General features: G+C 35.4%; 1 protein-coding gene across 4 annotated transcripts in view; it reads right to left on the bottom strand.

Moving 5' to 3' along the window:
- Positions 1 to 22,181, bottom strand: part of SPATA17 (spermatogenesis associated 17) — an 87,251-nt gene that overhangs the window by 16,598 nt on the left and 48,472 nt on the right. For 3 of the 4 annotated variants that reach the window (XM_088161164.1, XM_014876884.2, XM_088161165.1), the window contains 3 exons: positions 20,271 to 20,474; positions 14,972 to 15,123; positions 6,538 to 6,676 (listed from right to left, as the gene is read on the bottom strand). In XM_088161164.1, the coding sequence (XP_088017290.1) occupies positions 6,538 to 6,676; positions 14,972 to 15,123; positions 20,271 to 20,474 (495 nt within the window). Of the gene's footprint in view, positions 1 to 2,470; positions 3,274 to 6,537; positions 6,677 to 14,971; positions 15,124 to 20,270; positions 20,475 to 22,181 lie in introns of those variants that run through there. The other variant, XM_088161163.1, reaches the window with a different exon arrangement.

Below are 22,181 nucleotides of genomic sequence, written 5' to 3' on the forward strand. Positions count from 1 at the left end.
CAGAAATATTCATTAAAGTTAACTCTTACTAAAAAAGAGAGGTTTTCTTTTATACCACTAAGATGCATGTTGTGTTATTAAATGAGGGAGGTAGGCAAAGCAAGACATTTATCATCCAACAGACAAATGACAGAGGATTGCTAGTTAGACAGTATAATAAGTGCCATCTAATTTTCTCTTTCGAATCAATTTATTCTTCAAAGCTTTGGATCATCATCAAGGGACTGCATTTTCCCGCTGAGAAATTACAGAACTGAAAATCAGGTTTTATAAAATATTCAACTAGTTGCCCACAAACCCTAACAAATAACCACTGGAATGGATTTGATTAGACTAGTGGTGGCAGTATCTCTTCTTAAACAAATAATTGAATGGTTTGACTCTTCTCAGACACTACTTTCTAGCATTACTTGAAAATCAGACCCTGTGACTCATCAGTAACCACTAGAAAGTTTTTTCAGCCTTCCAGTTATCCACAGATTCTTTTCTGCATTTAGTTGAACATTAGCCAAGGTTACATTTTGCATGTTCTAATTTGCTTCACAGTTCTTACCATCTTCCTACAACCAAGAAAATAATTTGAAAGCTCAATGATAGTTAATAATAAGTAATAATTGTATATCAAGTGTAGCATTTTTTAAAATCAACCCAACAGTGTTGATGTGACCTTAAGGATTTTCTCAAAGGAAACAATAAATAGCTTAAGAAACTTTCCAGTGGGAGCACTGAAGGTGATCTTCAAACAAAATGTAATTCTGTAAATAAGACACAGTTATAAGGAACCAGGAAAGATCATTATATAAACTGTCAGAAGTTGAAGTTGTTATTTGCTTTCCTGGAAAACGAAACGGGTGCGTCTTATAATAAGAGATATTTCATTCTAGTCCTGTGAATGAGAGGTAATGTCTGGTGTTCCCATTTTTGTACATGGCACACTCCTGCTTTCCTTAATACCTTTCCTTCTCAACAGAACATTATGACATCTACTGAAAAAAAAAGAAAAAAAAGAGAAAGTAGAGTTGCAAAAGTGACTAAGATATTTTTTGTTGCCCATTTTCAGAGACCACCTGCCTATCAAGTTGTTCAGTGATATTAAATTGGGAAACACTGCTCTTTTTCTGTACTATCTAATCATGTAGCCAAACACCTGAGCTTGAAGGAGCTCACAGCTCTGATGAGTAATGCTGTTGAGGTAATCAACCTATGTGGAGGCAGGGAATCACTCAGGTTGATTTTCATGTGAAGATACAGCAGCATACAGACTCCAAGTGGTTCTTCTGAGAGCAGAAAAGATATGTTACAGGGTAGAAAAGGCAGACTTTTAATGAATAGAATATATTCAGTATATTCAATATACAGTATGTATTGTATATATATATTGTTGTAGCACCAGATCCTTGGATTTAAATGATTCGATTTGGTGCCAAACCAGGACTCAGGATAGCAAAAAAATTGAGAGAAAGCAGCGTTTTGTTGGAAGCAGATAGTTGATAACTCAAACTAAGGGTCCGCTTGGAGCATCTGAATAGATACATCAAGTCATGCCAGCAGTAATAACCATATAGGAGCCATGTCATGGGCCAGGGATTGCTGGAGTGCATCCCACTTTGGCAACAACCCTTATTATCCCTGACATGGCTCATGAGGAAATCACTATCAGAATGAGCAAACCCTTACAGCCTATCTAATAATTCCCTTCTGGCTGCCACATTATGTAAGGTCTGTATTGCCTAGGAAAACACACTGAGGTTGGACTGGGGAACTAGGAATCTGATATTCCAAATATGTGCTAGAACTTTTCAAGTACATTAGTAACTTCTGTCACAAAGCACACTGGTAAATATGGCCTTTAAAGTTTTAAAAGGTAGTAAAGCTGACAGTTCAGATGCACATTCATTAGCCAGTGTCACACTCTACTAGAAAATATTCTTGGATAATCTTTTCTTTCAAAAAAACAAGCTAATTCCTTTAAAAAAAAATGAAGTCGCAGTCTGAGCAAGACAGAATTTAAAATTTCACACAGATCATACCTATGATCTCAAGTCAAATCACTGGAAAATTAGAAAAATCGAGTTAAGGTGGAATTTAAGTAAATTTCAGTATAGTCAGGGATGGGAAAGCACAAATAGTGTACCAAAAAATCTGCCTCATAATGACATCATCCAAAAGACATGACTGTTTTATGTGTTGGCCCTACAAGAGATAAAACTAATTTTCAAACGGAAAAAATCTCTTTCCCCCTACAAGATTTTTTTTCGCTTTCTCTATTAACCCAGATTGAAAATCTATCAGGTCTTGGACAAAGAGCCAAATTTATGCCTAGTGTAAAGCAATGAAACTCTACTTTTCATTATACTTATGTAGTAACATTCTTTATATAAATTCTGGCTTGGAATACATAATCATACTTGTTTTTATCTGTTATATACATCATGATTTATTTAAATATTTCTGCAACTTCATGCAATCACAGTTGAAAGCAATCACTGTTCAACAAAATTGACTGAAGCTGTTGATTGTGCCTTTAGCTACACTAGCTGAATCTGAGCCTGTAATTCTCTGCCTCCGGTGACAAAGATGGAAGTGATATAATTTATACATGGAACAACTACTGCCTGCTCTAATGGGTGCACAGTACAGTGTGAAAGTGCCAGCAGTGTTGACCACAGCCCTGCTTCCACTGCTCCACCAAAAGTAGAATTGTGTTGGTGGGTAATTACAAGGGCTATTTTTCCTAGCCCAGGCAAGGCCATGATAATCAGAATTATTTGAAGTTGATATTTGATTAATGCTGGCAGTACTCTATAAGTGATTTCCAGTAGACAACATCTAATTATTTCATTATTTCCCATTATTAATGGAATGAAACAATTCAAAACAAACAGCTAGAATGACTGTTTTGCAGAAGCTCATAAACATCAATTCATAAATGTAGAAATCGTACTAAAATTATACCAAGCTGGCCTGTTGAACTTGAAAGGCATATTTTATCCCAATCAATGCATAAAAGTAAAATTATCTATAACTAAGGCATGTTTCTCTGCTGTACAGTTCAGCTGTAATGATCCCCACACACTGCACTTGCACATCAATTATGATAATCATAATCACGGTCGTTAAGCTGAATGTTCATTATTATCAGGATGCTGGTGACAGCAGATTCAATCATCGGGTGCAATGGGCAGGCAGTCACAGTCCCACCCAAGTTTCTGCAGACAGCGTTGTGCCACATTAAATCCACGATGTGTTCCACATCCCACTCCATTCCAAAAGCTGTAGACGGTAAAGGTCAACTTTATGTTCTGTGCAATATGCTTAGGTTCTCTAAATTAATTCTTTGCAGTCCTGGGTATTTTTATGCTTTGTAGATAATAAAATCCTGTTTAGGACCAAAATGCCTGTGCAAATAATGAAACCGTGATTCAGTTGTACTGTAATTCTCCTATAATAAGGCATCAGAGGGAAGAATCTATTAGAATGGAACATCTTAAACTATCACTTCCTGAATTTTACAAATAAGAAAACATTAAATGCTGTCATTAAAGTCAGTTTTCTAAAATGCATATGCAAACTCATTCCAATACCGATTAAAGACTGTAAGCTATCATTTCTGCCTCAGCAAATATGAACATATGTGAGTGTTTTGACAGCTGAAAGACTATAGTTAGTATATTTGATCCCTTGACTGTCCATCTACCTTGGAACCTATCATTGTAGATTAAATTCCTAGTGACTAGTAAATTTTTATATTGAAACTTCTCACATTAATTCTATCAAAGGCATTCCAATGTATTTAGATAGATAATGTAAAACTTAAAATATATAAGCATTCTTATGTTTTATACTGATTTACTGAGTAAACTAACTAGATTCAGTTGCACTAAAGGCACAGTATTTCCATTCCTTGTTTATTTATAATTAGAACAGAACACTTTTTCTCTTAACTCAAACTTCTCTGAAATGTAAACAGAGTGAGATAAAAATTTTCAGATTAAAACTAGATGAAAAAAGAACTAACTTTTCCTCACATAGATATAGTAATTATTATGTTTAGAGGAAGTCTATGCTAATACCCTTTCATTTTCCAGAAGAAATGTAACAAGGTAATATTGTTCATTGTTGTTCATTTTGCTTCTAAAGTAATTATATAATTTACATACTAATCTTTTTGTGACTTGAATTAAATTGCATAGTAATAAACACATGAGAACCTCAAGAAAATACAACTAGGACATGCTCATGCGCATACACACACAGCGCAACTTTGTGTATTTAATATTTTAAAAAGCCAGCTAATATCAGCTAACATCAAATAACACCTCAGCAGCTCAGATGGATCACTAATCCACTGACCACTGACTTGAATCCTTGGAAGAACTTACACAGTCTTACCAGCAACTATACAAGAAACTTGTTTAGTATAAGACTGTCAGAAACCGAATAGAGATCATGGCAGTGTTATCAGCTATGCAGGTTGTAATAGGGGTTGCATCCACAAAAATATAACCTTATGGTAAAATCAAAGGACAGTTGTGTTCAGCAGACAAACTATTAAGCAAAAATCCATTTTTTCTGGTATTTTTTACATGCCCTTTAGTCTTGTGATTCATTAGAACAGATAATTTTATTCATAGCACTGATATATTCAAAGTTTTCATAGAGTTCAGAAATAAGAAAGTGACACAGAGTTCTATCAAATTTAACAGTTAGGAAGGTATGACCTCACACCTGCCTATAGGCCTTTTTCCATTAAATTGCCATGAGGAGCTTGAGGTTTTGTAGTTCTTTTAGGGCTTTCTCCTGATAATAATGACCCATTAAAGCAGTAGGTATGTCATAAATAGCCCTTTTCTCCTCTTATCTCTCTGCTGGGGTAAGTGGCTCCTAATGGAAGCTTCATATTGATTTAGAATTGGGGTTGGAAGGCTCTGTGTCAGGTTGGGTTAATGTATACAGCTATTCACCTCCAGAGATTCAGGTTGATATCTATCCAAGATTACAAGTAAAGTGAGTTTTTTTAGCTAAGCCCATAGTTTATATATGTGTGATATGATATACAGTATAAATACCTTTAGATTTTTGATATCTTCTGAGCCTGAGCAAGAACTGCTAAGAACTGGAAAACCAAGTCTTTTCAGTACAAGAAATAAGACATTTAGGTCTTTTTTATATATCATACTTATGCTGTGGGACTACAGCCAGTCATATCTTCCACTCCTTGCTTTTGAAAGAAAAATTCAGATATTTTTGTTTGATTGTTGATGTTTTATTTGTAAGGAGATATGATTAATGCATGTTGAAATACCAAAATTTTACTACGAGCTCATTTTTAAACCTTAAGGTTTTGAGGAAAAATCTTTTTAAAATGTTCCTTCTCAAACTAAGATTCCTTGGAACTTGCTGTATATTTACGAAGGTTAAACTGCTTTCAAAGAAATAATTTATTATATCTTACAAAATCCCAGAATTGTTTAGGTAGGAAAAGACCTCTTGAGATCACCTTCTACAGCCCACCTCCTCAGCTAGAGCAGGTTGCCTACACCATGGATATATCCAAGGATAAAGATTCTTCAGTCTCTTTGGGCAATTTGTGTCAGTGCTCTGTCACCCTCACACAAAAAGTAAAAGCAGAGAAAAAAAAAAAAAGTGTTTTCTTGTGTTCAGATGGAATTTCATGAACTTCTCTTGTGTTCACAGGCTCTTGTCCTGTCACTGGACACTATGGAGTCTGAGAGAAGTTTGGACTCCTCTTCTTCCTTTGCTCTAATCAAGTGTTTATATACTTTAATAAGTTCTCCTCTGTGCCTTCTCTTTTCCAGACTGAAGTGTTCCACCTGTCTCAGCCTCTCCTCCTACAAAAGATGCTCCAGTCCCCTAACTGTACTGGTAGAAAATACAGCACAGGGCTAAAGTCCATTATCCCTTTTGTACTCACAAATTTTAAAGTGATTATGATACCTAATACAAACAGAAGTAATGCAAACACCACACAAAATCATTTCCTGAGGAAAATTACCTCTTGCAGCACTACAAAACCAGACATGCATGAGATGCTCCTGACAAAGCAGGCAATTTAATGAGGTCTTCTTAAAATAAAAAACAGCTATTCACTAGTTTTAAGATTTTTCCAAAGAATGTAAGTAGTAAAATATTGTGTTGTTTTAATCAGGTTTTGCTATAATTTCCTGAAGGTTTCTCTTAATATGTAAGAGTAAATAAACAGACTCTCTTAAATCAGAAAAGGCAATACAAACGGAATGAAACATAGCAAAATGCATATAACTGAAGATTTACTTCATCAGGGTCTTAAATTCTGATCTTATAGGACCAACAGATGTTGAATTTCCTCAAGCTGAATTTATCAGAGAGTCAAGGAAATTTCACATCTCATCACAGCTCTAAGTACATGATTTTATAACATGCTGGCAAGAATCCCATTGGATTGCATGCTATCTGGATCATACTGAAATTCACTTAGTCCTAATAAAACAGTAATGTAAAAAAGTAAACAAATATTTGATTTTTGCTGTAACTTACCCTTTCTGCTATCCACTTCTTAGGATATACTTCTCTGAAATGTTTAGTTCCATAAGCTTCTCGGCCATATTTGCCTGACTTACAAAGTGATGGCTCATACTTCTCAGCCTTCTTATGATATGAAGAAAATGGTAGAAATCTGAAATTCAAGAATATTTTAAAATTAGTTATGATCTTCTCTAGATGCCACAGGATTGATGCAAATCAGTGCTGCAGGAGATGACATGGATATATGTTCCTGATATTTTTCACTACCTTCTTAATATTCCCCCTCAGTACTGTTAGAGGATTACTACAATTTCTTCTGCAGCTTCTTTCAGATTAAATTTGGAGCAAAGAGCTAGTGAGTTTCACCAGGACAAAATGAAGACTTGGTGCACAAGGATCTAACTTGGTTCACTTGCATTAGTAGATTATTACCTTGTCTGTATCTGCACTAACAACTGGTGGGATGTGCAGGATGGTCAGGGCTCCCTTTGCTGGGAGGTGCATGCTGATCCCTCAGGTCCTAGCAGGCAGTGCAGCCTGTGCCAGCTGCCAGTGGCAGGCACTCCCCATGCACAGAGGACAGAGATCACTCTGGAGACAGGCATCCTTTGGTATGGCATAACCAAAGCTCAATAAACTGTATTCTAAGAGAACTTGAACTTGTGCATATTGGTAAACCACAAAACAGAGAAACTGTTTCTTCAGAATTCACAGACTGTGTACTTTACTCTTAAGTTATAATTATGTCCTAATTAGCAATCTTTTTGAGTCAGGTTCTTTCATTTTTGGTCATAATGATGATGGACTTGCTGCTTACATAGTGCCAGCAAGCAGTGAATTTCCAGCTACCTGCTGGAAGGGGTTTTCATATGGATGTCCCTAACTGTCATGGACAACCACAGGTTTTTTGGGTAGGTTCCACAGCAATGTGTATGAAGGAAGGTGAATAACATCTTGTATATAGAAGATCTGCAAGACACCCTACAAACACATCTTAGTTCCATCTATTTCAGTTTCCAAGAGAGTCATGAGAGCAAACAAGTACATCCTACTGTAAAGTAAAACACTGGGAATTACATTTATCATCACTAGTATTTTGAAAAAATCAACATGTGCTCTTAATTCTGGAAGTGCAGGAAAAAATATTACTCAGTAAAATTAGAAAGAGATGTTTCAGAAGTCTTAAACATCACTTTTAAAAGCCATGACAGGAAGTGTAGTTAATTAGAACTCTTCCTTAGTTGAAAGCTTTTCAGAATCCAGAGTCCCTATAAGAGTTATGCAAACAAAATTTTAATAAAAATGGGGATTAAAATACACTTCTTCATCTCTCAGCTGATACAGATGCAGAAAATTATTTATTTTGACGAATTGATTTATCAACAACTGTTTGAGTGTTCTTTTAATTATTTTTCTTTCTTTCCACCTCATAAAAAGAAATGGTTTTACAATCTTTCCAGCTATATCAACTTCTGCTATCACGTGCCATAAACAAATGTCATGTAAAGTTAGTGAAAGGAAAACCCTGAGTTAGCAGACTTTTAAATAATAAAAAGCTATAGTAGCATGTGTATACCCATGGGAAAGGACACCCTCACACAAGACAGATTAGGGTACTTGTAATGCTAATTTGCACGTGGGATGGACATCACACACACACAAAAATTAATGTGGCCCCAGTGTCCCAGAGAATACATTGAAGGTGCTGTGAGCCGGCTGCTCCACTTGCAGTTTTTATCACTTCTGAATTGCATTTTAATAGTACATTTTTCTTTTGTTCAGACGTGAAAGAAAATTGGCTTTCTCAGGGGATTGGATAGCTGAGAAGACAAGGCTTGCAGTTTTGGGATTTGCCCATATATGCACAGAATTTAGTTGAGCCATAGCATTCATAATTCAGTATGAATACCATGTCCGTAAAATTTATACACAAAATGATTTTAAAATCTTGAGGAAAGTAGAAGAAAAATTATTATAGTTTTCCTTAAAAAAAATTCTACATAGAGGTTTTGATTTAACTGGGGATCAGTTAATCTTTGTCTTTTTGGCAAACAATTCTCAGAATAATGTAGGTTCTACTATGATAAAAAAAAAACAACAGAATGAACACTTTGAGACAAAATTAGCAGTGTGTTCTTTTAAATTAAAGAACAAAAATATAATAGGTATCAAGTAGAAGCTTTTTCTTCTGTTTACAGTTCTGCTCTCAGAGTCAGATCCTTCAAGTGATGATGCTTTAGCTATAAGAAAGGATCACATGCTTGTAAATTTAGTGTCTACTTAAAGTATGTGAGAATTTTCATGATGTGAATAAGTAATTAAAAGAATAGAACATTTTTTCATTTCAAGTAGGGTAACCAAATTAATGGGAGTAATACAAAAGTCATTATACCCCCCCCACAGCAATAATAATAGCAAGAAGTAATAGCAATGCAAAACACTTTAGTAATGGTATTATGTTCTGTAGCTCTTTGTATACACCTGACACAGCTTTTCTCAAAATTAATGACAGTATGTGCTGTAAAGTGACAGAAGAGAGTGATGGAAGAAAATTAAATTCAGACAATGGTAGGACGTCACTATCAACTGTACAAGTTTAGATTTCAATAGTTTAGATTTCAAAATATTCACTCATTATTCCTACATCTAGGTTTCAGCTTTTCCATGTGATTTAAGTGTAAATTCAGAAATTTCCTAAGATTTTCATTGAGCATGACAGAGACAGGAGTACCAATCAAAGAATTAAATTCTTTTTGATTTTTTGATTGTGCTATAAGGCAAAGTCAGTATAAGCTGAGACTTCCCAAACTATGATTTAATAGGAGGCAAACTTTCCCTAAATAAATATATTGAAAAATGAAAAATTATTTAATATTAGCCTGACTGGGGGATATGCCAAAGAATACATTCAAAATGGGGAAAGGGTTGGAACCAAAAATGGGAACCTGCAAATGGCAGTATTACTCATACATAACCTGAGAAGGACCAGGACTTAGGTTGGCTGTGTCACTGGTGATGAAGGCCAGCTGCACTGCTGCCAGGACCCTGCTATATTGAACCTAATTAGCTGAAAAAGACCTAGAAGCCTTCGCTTAGTAGCCAAACCAGGACCTGACAGCTGCTAGAGGCATTTATTGAAGTTTCAAAGATATTTAAGTTTCATAGATATTTGTTGCTAACAAAAATAAAAATTGTTTTTTCTCTCATCCTGTCCTGGACCGTCCCTCTACTATTAATTTCACCTTTCTAATCCTTTTTTCCCTCACACATTTACACTCCCCCTCCATGTGTTTTTGTTCCTGCATCCTCACCTACCATTTCTTCCCTTTAGTCTGTCTCTTTTATTGCAATCTCTCTCTCTATTTTGACAGATGGAAGAGGCCTTTTAGATGCTGAAGGTTTTCCAATGGGGTTGACACAGAACGAGCAGCAGGAACTGGTTTCTGATGTCTATGGCAGTGTGAGAGGAGCACAGCAGCACAAGCAGGAAGGAGAATTTCCCAGCAGTGTCCCCATGCTATATGGTACTTGTCAGTAGGACACAGGACAGAGGTAGTGACTTCGTTGAAATTTAAATGACAAGAAAAAACCAGAGTGATCCTTCAGCATGTTCTCCGAACCTGCCCAAGAAGCAGAATCCCAGCAGTCTTGTGGAGCAAGCAGGAAATCCTGATCCCAGAAATGCTTCAAAACATACCCAGGCTTCTGAGAAAGTACTGCCAGATCAACTGCTGGACTGCCACACATGCTGCACTGCCAGGGGACAGTTAGAAATATAAAACAGAGTACTGCTTATGAGGTTTTTCAAACTTTCATATTTGTATGGACTGTACATTTTTGTAATTTAGTAGGAAAAATGTCAGCAAAATATTAACTCTATGACATTGTTAAATTTTTATCTGAAGTGCTTTTATACAATAGCAATTCAATTCCTTGTTGTCTTGATTTAATTCAAATAAGACTATTTTATCTCACTTTGAAGAACTCCATGAACAATTAGCTCCAAACAAGCCATGCTTCTCTATCAGGAATCTGTGAATATTTTATAGTCTCTTTTTTTTCTTTAATAAAACATGACATTAATTTTAAGCTTTCAAATTTGGATTATACCTGAAGTAATTTTTTCATCAAATCCAATCTTTTCACTTGGGGAACAAAGAAGGAAGCATAACGGTTTTCCACAGCAAAGCAACTGCAGCAGGGCAGACATTTAGTTTATAATACTTGTATATTAAAATCAAAGCATTAGATACAAGAATAAAGATAGAATATTTTATTTAAAATATCTAGTGATGATGTCTTTCTCATGGCACTGTTTTTCCCATGAGAAGCCTACTTGGGTGCATTAGTATAAATATTGTTTCTGGTAATATACTGAATACATGGTTTATTGAAAAAGTATCAATCACTTTGATTGTAACATCAGTAAATCTAAAAATCCTCTGGCCATTTTTATTTAACCCGTGTCTGTGATAATGTAAAGTGGCAAATAAAAGCACAGCCTAGTTCCTGTAGGAAGTAAAAGAGATCTCTTCTGCAGCAAATTCTGGAACTTCTTAATTATACACAGACTTATTATCTGCATCCCCAGTGTTATAAAGTACCAGAACTTCATTAGAAAAATTAAGATGGAAAAATGAAGGCACTACTTTGTAAATTTCCAGTGGAAATTAGCTGGAAGAAGCAGAGGAATACTGGATCAAAAGAGGGTAATCATGCTTAACTGTGCCCTAGAGCACCCGCATGTATAATACGATTTGCACAGTAACTACCTCTCCTATTACTGCTTGTTTGGAGTATTCTGTGTTAATGGGGTTAGCTAATTTAGTATTTTAACTTAAAAAGACTCTGCTGATTAATAAATGTTGCACACTGTGCTAGTAATTAAAATAAATGGAAGAGTTACAAATAGAAGTTGAATTGTTAAGAAAACATTATCTGAAAATATATGATAATCCCTGTTTATCATAATACAATAACAGTCCAGAAAATATGCAAATTGCTGAAGTTGCAAAGCATATGACAAACTAAGTATAATTTGAAAAAAGTTTTCAGATGTGTTGTGTTTGTATGACATAAAATGTAATAGCCATTTTCACTACAGCTAAGTCAGAAGCATAGTAAAAGATTTTATAACTCCAGAAATTAAAAGATTTTTAAAAAATTCTAAATCTTAAAGTGACTTGCATTTTAAGTTTTCTTATCATTAATACCAAGCAGCTCATAACATCGAAGCTCTCCAAGTACAGAGCTTATTTAGGTCACTAATTTCTCTGCATGTGTATCTGTCCTGCCCAGCAAAGGGCAACACAGCAGCACCTCAACTGTTGTAAAGAAAAGCACAATATTGCTGAAAATAAAATAAGTATTCACACAGCACAGGAGAGGCAGGCTGTGCAAACATTGCTGCACACGAGTGAATCAGTGTGACCAGGACCAGGCTGTGCCCCTCCAGCACAGCACTGAGCACAGACACAGACAGAAGCTGAGATGATGTTTCTGATGTCACACCAGAAGGCTACAATAAATTAGGAAACCTAAGCCGAACACTATTGCTATCACCACACTGCATCTCATTCTGATGTTTGTTGACTTCATAAAGATATTTAATAGTATACTTTGAAGTATGAGGCATATTATGTGAGACAGATTTCATCAGAGTTAATGAAAATAATTTACATTTTCGTTCTCTGTAAAATTAGGCCAGCATGCTGCTGCACACAACTGAGAAAAGAACTTTTTATGCTTCATGTAAATCTGCTGGATCTAGCAGTTGGTGTCTCAAACTAGAGATACCATATTAAGGGGCCATCCCAAAGGAATGCAATTGTCATTCCAATCCAAGTAGAGGAGGAAATCACTTCATTTGTATGAAAAATAGCACAATAAGGTAGTAACAGCTTCAATTACATGAGAAAAAGGAATCATTCTTACTAGGCTGGATTACCCAGTTGCTTTTCCATTACAGAATAGGAAATTCCAGCAGTTGCTTTAAGTAAGCACAGTGTATTCTCTTTTGTTTTCATTTGCACTGCTTCTGCCTGCCTCAAACTCTCTCTCAGCTTTTCCAAATTTTTTCTGCATTTTATCAAAAGCAAGAACTTTCTCAGAGCTTGCAACACTCATCCTATCATCCTGTAAACAACCACTTTAAAGAACCATGGTTATTAGAGGTGTGTGAGAATTCTGAATGTTGCTGAAAATTTCAGGTACATGCCAACAATCTCTCTGTCTTAAGAGACCCCCACACAGTACTCATCCTGGAAATATACATATCAAGGAGTCAGTCAGTCATTTCATAAAAACACAAGCTTTCTCAACAAATGCCACATACTTCTGCTGCTCATTCTCTCCTTATTTTCAAAATCAGAAGAATAATCAGCATAGAAAGCACTACCAGGAAGAAATAAAGTCCCAAAGTACACAATTACATAGCAAGAAACAGAAATTTGTCAATTCATAATAGACACTGCTGAGAAAAACCTACTGTAGAATCTGAGTAACCCTTTGCTGGCTCCTCCCTGGAGACCAACATCCCACACAGCAGCTGCAGCATTACTAGTGAGCATTAGTCCTGGTGATGACCTGCAGCTCTGTCATCACCTTTTCAAGGTTGCAGATGTGACCCTTGCATGGTTGGTTGAATAAGAAGCACAAATGGAATGATCACAGCCTGAAAATGTGTAATATGCTTTGCATTTAGTGTGCATGAAGCTGAGAATCATTGATTGTTGGGACATTGCTTTTGTGCATTAAGGATGGCATTAAATGCTTCCTTACCCATAAGGTAAATAAAGACCCACATCAAATAATATCTACCAAAGTTGGAGGCTCCAAATTTAAGCTGTGCAAGACCAAATCTTCATAATTCCCTCGCTAAAGAGTCAGTGAAACATTTATTGCAACGTCTGACCTTCTGAAAGTATTGACACAGTAATGTCTGGGGTAAACTTCATCAAATAAGGACTGGGCAATGTAGTCATGACTATAAATGAAGAACATCATCTATCCTCAGTTGGAATGCATCAATCACAACTAATGCAGTGAAGAAAACACTTTAAATGAGAGGTAGAGTATTAATTACTACCTAATGATAGGGGTTCTTTTAAATTTCACCAGCAGAAATTAGATATAAAAATGAAAAGAAAAAAAGCACAAATTTAAGATGACATGTGAAAATTAAGCTGTTTCCTCCTCACACCAATACATGAAAGAATACAGAGAGAAATAGAAAAGGGGAGTGTATTTGGAGTATATAAAAATATAAAAGGGGAGAATAACAACCAAAAACATTGTCCAAAGTGCAAAAGTAGTATAAATAAAATAATTTTAAATTTCAAAACAATGTTTGAATAGAATTTTCAATCAAAGATACTATTTATATTAAATTGGGGGAAAGATCCAACAATAAAAACATAGAAGCTAAACCATGTAAACACAACTGATTCTGGAACTCTTAAGTCCCAGTCCTGAAGCTGACACATAGCAATATGGAGCTGATAAAAAAGCACAAAACAGATCAAAGAGAGCAAAATATCATGTGCCAGTGATCACAGGCTGCTCATGAGGAAAAGTGATTCCCTTCTGTCCTGAATTCTGATATTGAAGGGCCAAAGGACTGCCAAAAGCAGTGAATTCAAGGAAAAGGTGGGCAAAACATAATTCTTTTTCTAGTTAACTACAAAGCCAGAGAAGGTGACTTAGCAGGCTTTTATTATGATGGCACAAGATAGTGTTTAACAGTCCATCATGCAAAAAAAACCCCAAAGAAACAAACAAACAAAAAAACCGAAATATTTTGGCAACAGCCTTAAATCTTTTGGGACAGAAGCCTTAATCTTTTGGGATGGATTATGCCTGTATTTGAGATATTATGGAAAAGAACTGGCCTGTCTGACACTATTACAGCTGCTATGGCTTAGGAAATCAAACTGCTTCAAAGATGATTCCAGTTTTTGTATCATGTTCTAACATGCAACATATGCTCCCTCCCGTTCCAAGTGAGCTGTGGTACTCTTCTGGGAGAGAAAACAAGTCTCATTGGCATGCAACACCATTTTTTCCTCCCACAACCAGTAAGCTCCCAGAATATGAAGACTGAAACAGTATTTTTTCTTTGGCAAGATGCATGTGGCAAGACAGAATTTGCATTTGTTTTCTTCTTCCCCATTAAAGCCATCTGTTGCATCACATATTATTATTATTATTACAAGTTCTTTTAGACATTCATAGATATAGATGGCACATGTCACACAATTACAAGATAGGGTCTCTGCCCTGAGCAGTTTATAATCTAAGGACACAGAATTTAGAAGTACATACATAAAATGTTTTCTAGTAAGCTGTCAGGTTTGACATTTCATTTTGTCAGGCATGAAAGGTTTCTGAAAGCACTGGAATAAAGAAAACAGTCTCACAACAATGTAAGAAAAACCAAAGGACTCACTCATTGTCGTGTATGGGACTTCTCCATTCCTCCCTTCCTGTTGCCTCTCTGGCCTTGGCTGGTGTTGAGTTCATTGATTCTCTCACTCGCAGGGTTGGCTCCAAAGGCTTGTAGCGCTGCCTCAACACTTCTGCAGGATCACGGAAAGGCCCCTGAAAGGAGCAGGATAATACAGGTGTGTATTCTGGGGTTACAGTTCTTGCCTTTCCCTCTTTTATTCATGGCACGTTGCTGATGGAACAGGACACAGAATGTTTGGGAAATGCAACAATAAGACCCTTCTCTCAAAATAATTAAAGCTGTTCATTTTGTTAGAGACTTACAAATAAAATAAAGGTTGATAACATACTCTAAAGCTTCAAAGAGAGTGCACTCCAAATTTATTTAACTACTAATAAATACTTAAAATTTTAAACAAATATATTGTTAGAACTGATTAGGAAAACTTTGTTTTTACTTAGAAAAAAATATTGGTGAAATAAAAAACAAGCATTAACTATATCTAAATTCTGCTTAAGCAGAAAACTTAAGTACTTTACTTTGCATAGAACGAACTTTAAAGAACCTGCTCTTTTCAACGTAGCTATAAACCTACCTGGAAGGAAACTTAATGCTTGGCTTAAGATATAATTCTTCTTATAGAGCTCAAGTGCATGACTTCAGTACTATAGGTGTATAGCCCATTTCTGAAAAGTCTAATTTCACATTAACTTTGTAATTCTTTAAAAATATACATATATGTCTTTTTTTCACAGAGTATATTGTTTAATAACTGACTGTATCAGTATCTGCCATTTAACAACATAGATAAATAGCAGCAGGAAGTCCTCTCCTGTGCTGCTAAATATCCTGTATGTCTCACTTCTAGTATTAACCCTTAAGAATTTACCTGGAATATAATTAGTGCCCTGTGCCACTCAGGGCAGTTTAATGGCAACCCTGGACTTAGAAGTATTAAAATTAATTTTTATTTTCTTCATTGTTGATCTTGCAATGAACTAGTAAAACCTTTTGAAACTATGAAGAGACAAAGAATCCTAATCACAGCCTTTATTCTTAAAGATATCCTTCTTTAAATAGGTTATCACTAACAAGTCACAGCTGGAGTTACTGCAAGCACTGAGTGAAGACTGTGGGGCTAATAAAAAGAAATGATTCACGCCTCATTTATGTTCACTTATGTTTTACATTAATAGAAACCAATAATAGGAACCAGTTACCATAAAAGTCATGGACCGTAAATAACACAAATGGCAAATAAGTATCATCTAGTACTTTTCACAGCTGGACAGGAGGATTGCTATATTTGAAAGTAGTTAATGGGTTTTTATTGGAACTTTACTTTTTAAAGGCGCAGCAACAAGATTTGAAGATATTTTTAAGGGTCCCAGTAAGCAAATGAGCATAGTATTTACACTTCTTGCAGGTATTTTCTTGCTTCTGTTTTCTAAGTCTGCATAAAAAATATGTTCATTTTTTAAAAACACAAAAGTCTTAAAACAGAATTAAAATTGCTGCCACCCATGAGAGAATAATCAATATTAGAACAGGACATTAAAACTAGTCAATGGTGTTCTAGTGATACCTAACTTGATCAAGTTATAAAAAAGATTAAAATTTACAATAAAAAATGAATATTCTGTTACAAGATGTTTGCATTAAGTGGATATATGGAGGAAGAAATAAATAGAAGTACTATTACCAAATAATACCAAGAAAAATATGTTTTCTTTTAAAAATAGTCTTTCAGAATATTGTATTATTTTTTACTGAAAAATATTGACTCATATTCCTCAAGGATAAGGGCCAAATCAGATATCCAAGCAAGGGATATTCTCCATCTTTTATTTCTGAGATGTAACTAGGAGGTAGGAAAAAAAAACAAAACAGTCCATAGTTCAAGTAAAATTGCAACTACTAATAGAAGGAGAGGGGGAAAGGATGTAACTAAGCCAAGGTCCCTCAAAACACTAATGGAAGCAGAGTATGTATATTATAATACTGAGATAATTCTAAACCTTCCCTGGAGATTTTTCTGTTCCTCTGAATCATTTATTTGAAGAAATTTACTTAGTAATAGGGACCTCAGGAATGTCTCTTAAATGAAGACCTCTAAAAAGTCCATGTGTTTATATCCATTTTACAAGACTAAGACTTACGAAAACTCTTATAGATTGGTGCTTAAAAACATTTTCAAATTGACAATGTTTGCAAGCATTTCAGGCATACTGCTTCAAAATGGAAATCTTTTTGGGGAGGTCAGGCTAGGAAAAGAGGGGTAGGAGTCTACCAACAATTTTTACCCTGAAGGAAACTCACACAGCTCTATGCTCTATGTTTGAAATTCGTAGTGAGTAGCATAAATCTTCTTGATATCAACTGGTTTGCCAAATAAAGGTTAGCAGATCAGCATTCTTACTACTTTATCATAACATCAGAAACTCATGATAAAAAATATAATCTGCATGAAATTATGCATTCCTCACTGGCCCCATTCCAAAACAGATAACAGCATGCAAAAGATCTAAATGGTAATGTGCATTCTGTTATTAATGCCTTTTAATGAATAGATTACTAATTTTAGCATTATATGTGTTTCTATCAAGCTATAATTCTAGTTAACTCAGTAATAAAAATGATAGATCTAAGTGATGTAGAAGCATCATTAAAATCTTTCTTTTAAATACACTATCTTACAAACACAGACCTTACCTATTAAATGCTAAATACCCATTTCCCTAAGAGAAAACGGAAAGAGTTAATTTTTTTTCTTTTAAACATATATAATTGACATTCTCATATAAAATATCCAAACCTACAGGCAATAAAAATTTTAGATACCTGAAAGAAAGTAACAAGTGGCTCACAGTAAGCCAGGCAGGTATTAGGAAAAGAAGCTTGATGCCAAAAAGTGTTACCACAAAGAACGAGGACACAAACATATCTAGTAATTAAATTTCTTATTGTCACACCAGACAACTTTCAGGAGGATGTGTTCTGATGGGTTTTCATTTCCAGCTGTTTCATCAGCTCAAACCAATGTCCTTTTCTTAGACATACAACCCTAAATTGTCAAAGTGTTGTGCAGGGATTTAGCCGTGTGACTCCCATTAACATCAATAAGAGTCGGGCAGCTAAATCCACGCGCTGTGCTTTGAAAATTTACCCCACAGTGTACATCCCAGGGTGCTGAAAGGATTAAAGTATTATATAGTAAATTCCCTCTTTGAGGTGCAGAAAATAAATAGAACTCTTCTGGTTTGTTCTAAAAGGCTATCTGTGCATGACTGCTGTGTGTGCATCTGAACTTAGAAAGGTCTATAAAATATTCCAAATCCAAACAGAAGCTTGTAAGATACTTTGTATACAGTAAAACAGTTTTGCAAGAGCACCTTAACAATGGAAGAACCGTGAGTTCCCTAATTATTTAAAAGTCTGATTCCTGTACCATGTTCACAAGGCAAAATCTTTCCTCTTTCCTGAGAGACAATGCAACCAGTCACATCCTGCTCAAGGACTGTCATAGCTCCCTTGGTCCCAGAAGGTAAAGCTATAATGTCATGTTCATGTCAACTTCAAATTCCCTGATCACCCAAACTGCTTGTGGGCTCACACTTTGTCTCGATTCTACTGTGAGTCAATGAGGTCATTCTATGAGGAATCTCAAGCAGTCAAGGTAGGGAGAACACAAGGAAGGAAGGACAAGCCTGGAGATTCTGAATTTGATTCTTACTGTTATAAGCAGTGGGTTCACCTCTGCTTCTCCAGAGGTATTCTCATAGGCCTGCACCTTCTTAGAATCATAGAATCATAAAGATTGGAACAGACCTCCAAGATCATTGAGTCCAATCTTTGACCAAACCACCTTGTCGAACTAAACCACAGCACTAAATGCCATGTGCTGGGGATGGAAACTCCACCAGCTCCTTGGTCAGCCTTTTCTAATGCCTGACCACCTTTAACTGAAAAAATTCTTCCTGATGTCCAGCCTGAACCTTCCCTGGCACAGTTTGATGTTATGTCCTCTTGTCCTGTGACTGGTTGCCTGGGAAAAGAGACCAACCCCCACCTGGCTCACAGCCTTCAGAGAGTTGTAGAGAGTAATATTGATTCAGAGGAGTAAAACACCATTAGCAATATATATATATATACATTGCTTATTGCTTAAGTTGTTACATTTCTGCAGAGAGGTGATAGTTTCACTAAAAGTTGCTAAGAAGGACTCATTTAGAAGCATTTTCTTTCTAAGAAAGATACAGATAAGGAAATTTAAATACAGAATGGAGCACAGAAAGGAAGTGTCAGAGGTTCAGAAGATGTTGTGTCACTCAAAGTGAAAACAGCATGGCAAGTTTATGTGTGAGCTAAATAGAAGATTCAGTACATTGAGCAAAGTGAAAAATGCTTCCGAATAGAGGGAAAGACAGAATATTTCTATTCCAAAAGTAGTCATATCAGGCACCTACTGGCAAACGTACATGTCATCCTCCTGTCATCAAGTGAGGAACACAAAGGTCTCAAAAGCTTTTCTGTTGTATATATTGGTCACATTCCCAGCAGGTTTAGATAATAAGGTGGCAAAAGCTGTTTTGCCATCCTGTCAGATATTCACTTTGATGCGTTATCTCACCGATGTCCATTACTTTACAGAAAAGAAAAAAATCTACCTGCACAAATGGTGACATAAACTGAAGTTAAAATTGAGACCATGACAGCTAAGAATGGAAGATGGGCAACTTGACTGTGATGGAGCACAACATGTAGAAATCTTTGTTATTAAAGCTGACACACACCTAGTGGACACAAGAGAGCAGGAACTATTCTGAACTGAGAGGATGCCTTAGTCTTCATATGGCAAACTATTGCAAACTGAGGACAAAGTTATAGCACAATAACTGCTTAATTTTTCCTATCACTTTTTATGTCTCCTTTTTTAAAAAAAAATATTTAAGATTGGAAATTAAGAATTCCAGCCCTAATGAATCATAATATTGATACTCAATTATATCAGGTCATATCACCTTCGAAATATCATAAATTACACTTTTCTTCTCAAAGGACAATAAACAACATATAAAGAGTCATATTTCACTGTTTCTACATAACACCTAGATTTATTTTTGTTTAAGTCAAATCTGTGTGAAAGACTTCATATCTTCAATGCAAGCACTAGATTTATTTTTTTTTAAAATTCACAAAAGGGATTTTCAGACCTGGTAATCCAACTCCAGATATTCTGTGATAATCTGTGATAAGAAATGTGAGCAAAAGCTGCCTCAGAGTCACTGGAAAATGTTACCTGAGGTTTCTGTCTGTCAGCAGGTAGCAGAGGCAGTGCTGTGACAAAAGCTGGAGGCTTTTTACAAGTTGGCCAGTCATAGAGCTCATCGGCAAAGGAACTCTCCATTTTCTGCTTTCTGTGGGTCAGTGGCTTTGACTTCCGTAGCAGCAGTTCCATGGGATCTGGGGATTTTCTGAATGGCGAATTGTAGATGCCTGGAATCTGAGCAGAAAATGGGATTATCTTTGACTTCAACTCATTTAAATTTCTATATACACTAGGAACAAAATCAGACAGTGGCATCTGCTGCACTTTTAAAAGTGAAACAGGCATTAGTTAAGGAGAAATAGAAGATAATTTATGGAATACCAAAACCCAATAATTGCTTTTTTTCCCAACAAAATATCCACAATAAATTCTTGGATAACTATTACAATGTGTTTAGTCATAATCGCATAAAACCTGTGAAAAACAAAAATTTAGCACAATGATTTCAAAATTGTGACTAAAATAGAAAGGTTCCTTCATCACTGAATTTTATATTTCTTTTTTTTACATTACTAATTGTATGACTAGTATGATATAATATCAAACACACATTTCAAATTCTGTTCCAGTAATCTACATTGTTAACAATCTGTGAATATTTGGCAAGTCAAAATTATGTGACAGACTGTTCCCAAATCATACCTATATACGTAGGAATTTTATCAGTTGTATATAAACAATTCCCAAATAGACATATGTGAGACATTTAAATTGATAATTTACTGAATTAATTATGAACTGTTAAATATGATAATTCCTTTTCCATATGGCACAAAGCCACTACATTTTCTATAAAACATATAATGCATGATTAAAAACACAAAATTAATTTAAAGACACTGAGTTGCTTTAAAGATAATTGTATTTTCTACAAAGGTATAATAAAACTTATAAAAAATATATTGTCCTTTGCTTTTATCATAATTCTAATTATTAATAAACCTTGAATAAAAGTAGTAGGAAAAGAAAATGGTTTCAAGATGTGGGGAATGTTAAGGAAAAGAGTAAATGTTTAAAATCTTGTATTGCTCCTTTGGAGCACTACTGAGGATTCATGAGAAAACTGTGTAGGGAGTCAGCCTCCTCATTAAGTATTAAACTCTAGGGTCTAAGAGGACAGAACTCTCCCTAGTTAGCTCTAATGCATTTTTAATTAACATATCCTACTGGGAAGTTCCAGTTTCTTGTGTCAAAACAATTGAATAAGGCACATATAAAACACAATGGTAAAAGTATTCAGAGATGCTAGCTTATTTGAAATAGTGTTGGGCTATTCAAAATGTTAAAGGCTACTTTCTTCATCTCTAAATTATATGGGTCTAATGAGAATTTATTTTGTTCCTCTGTTATTCGTTCCCCTCTTAGAGCAAACCCTACAATCTATTTCACTAATGGGCAAAATGTACAGTGGGAAAGTGGACATGAATAGAGGTAAGCGATAGAAACATATGTATGCCAAACAACCACTGGTTGTTCCTTCAGCTCTTCAGGATGCCAATTTAGAATGGCAGGGATCCATGCTTCAAACAGCAGGCAAGCAGAATCACTGGAATGAATGTGAAATTCCAGGTCCCTCTCTATGATCTGTAAAGTCCAGCTGCAACTTAATCTTTTGTTCTGCAGATCCAGCTCTTACTCACATAAACATTTTGTAAAGTTACAGATTCTCTTCATGCTCTTATTATTTTCACAGTATTTCATACATTGTTATATTGCAATTTTCTTATCAGCCCAGTAGAATTTTGCCTGTAAACACCTGGTGACATAAAGACAAGTTCCATGTGCTATCTTGGAATTTACTGCACTCTCCCACAATTACTGAATGCATACACCATATACTTTTTACACAAATTCTCTCAAATATAAAATGCCACATTCAAC

Source organism: Sturnus vulgaris, chromosome 3 (genome assembly GCF_052056855.1).
Source record: "Sturnus vulgaris isolate bStuVul1 chromosome 3, bStuVul1.hap1, whole genome shotgun sequence".
Lineage (NCBI taxonomy): Eukaryota > Metazoa > Chordata > Aves > Passeriformes > Sturnidae > Sturnus > Sturnus vulgaris.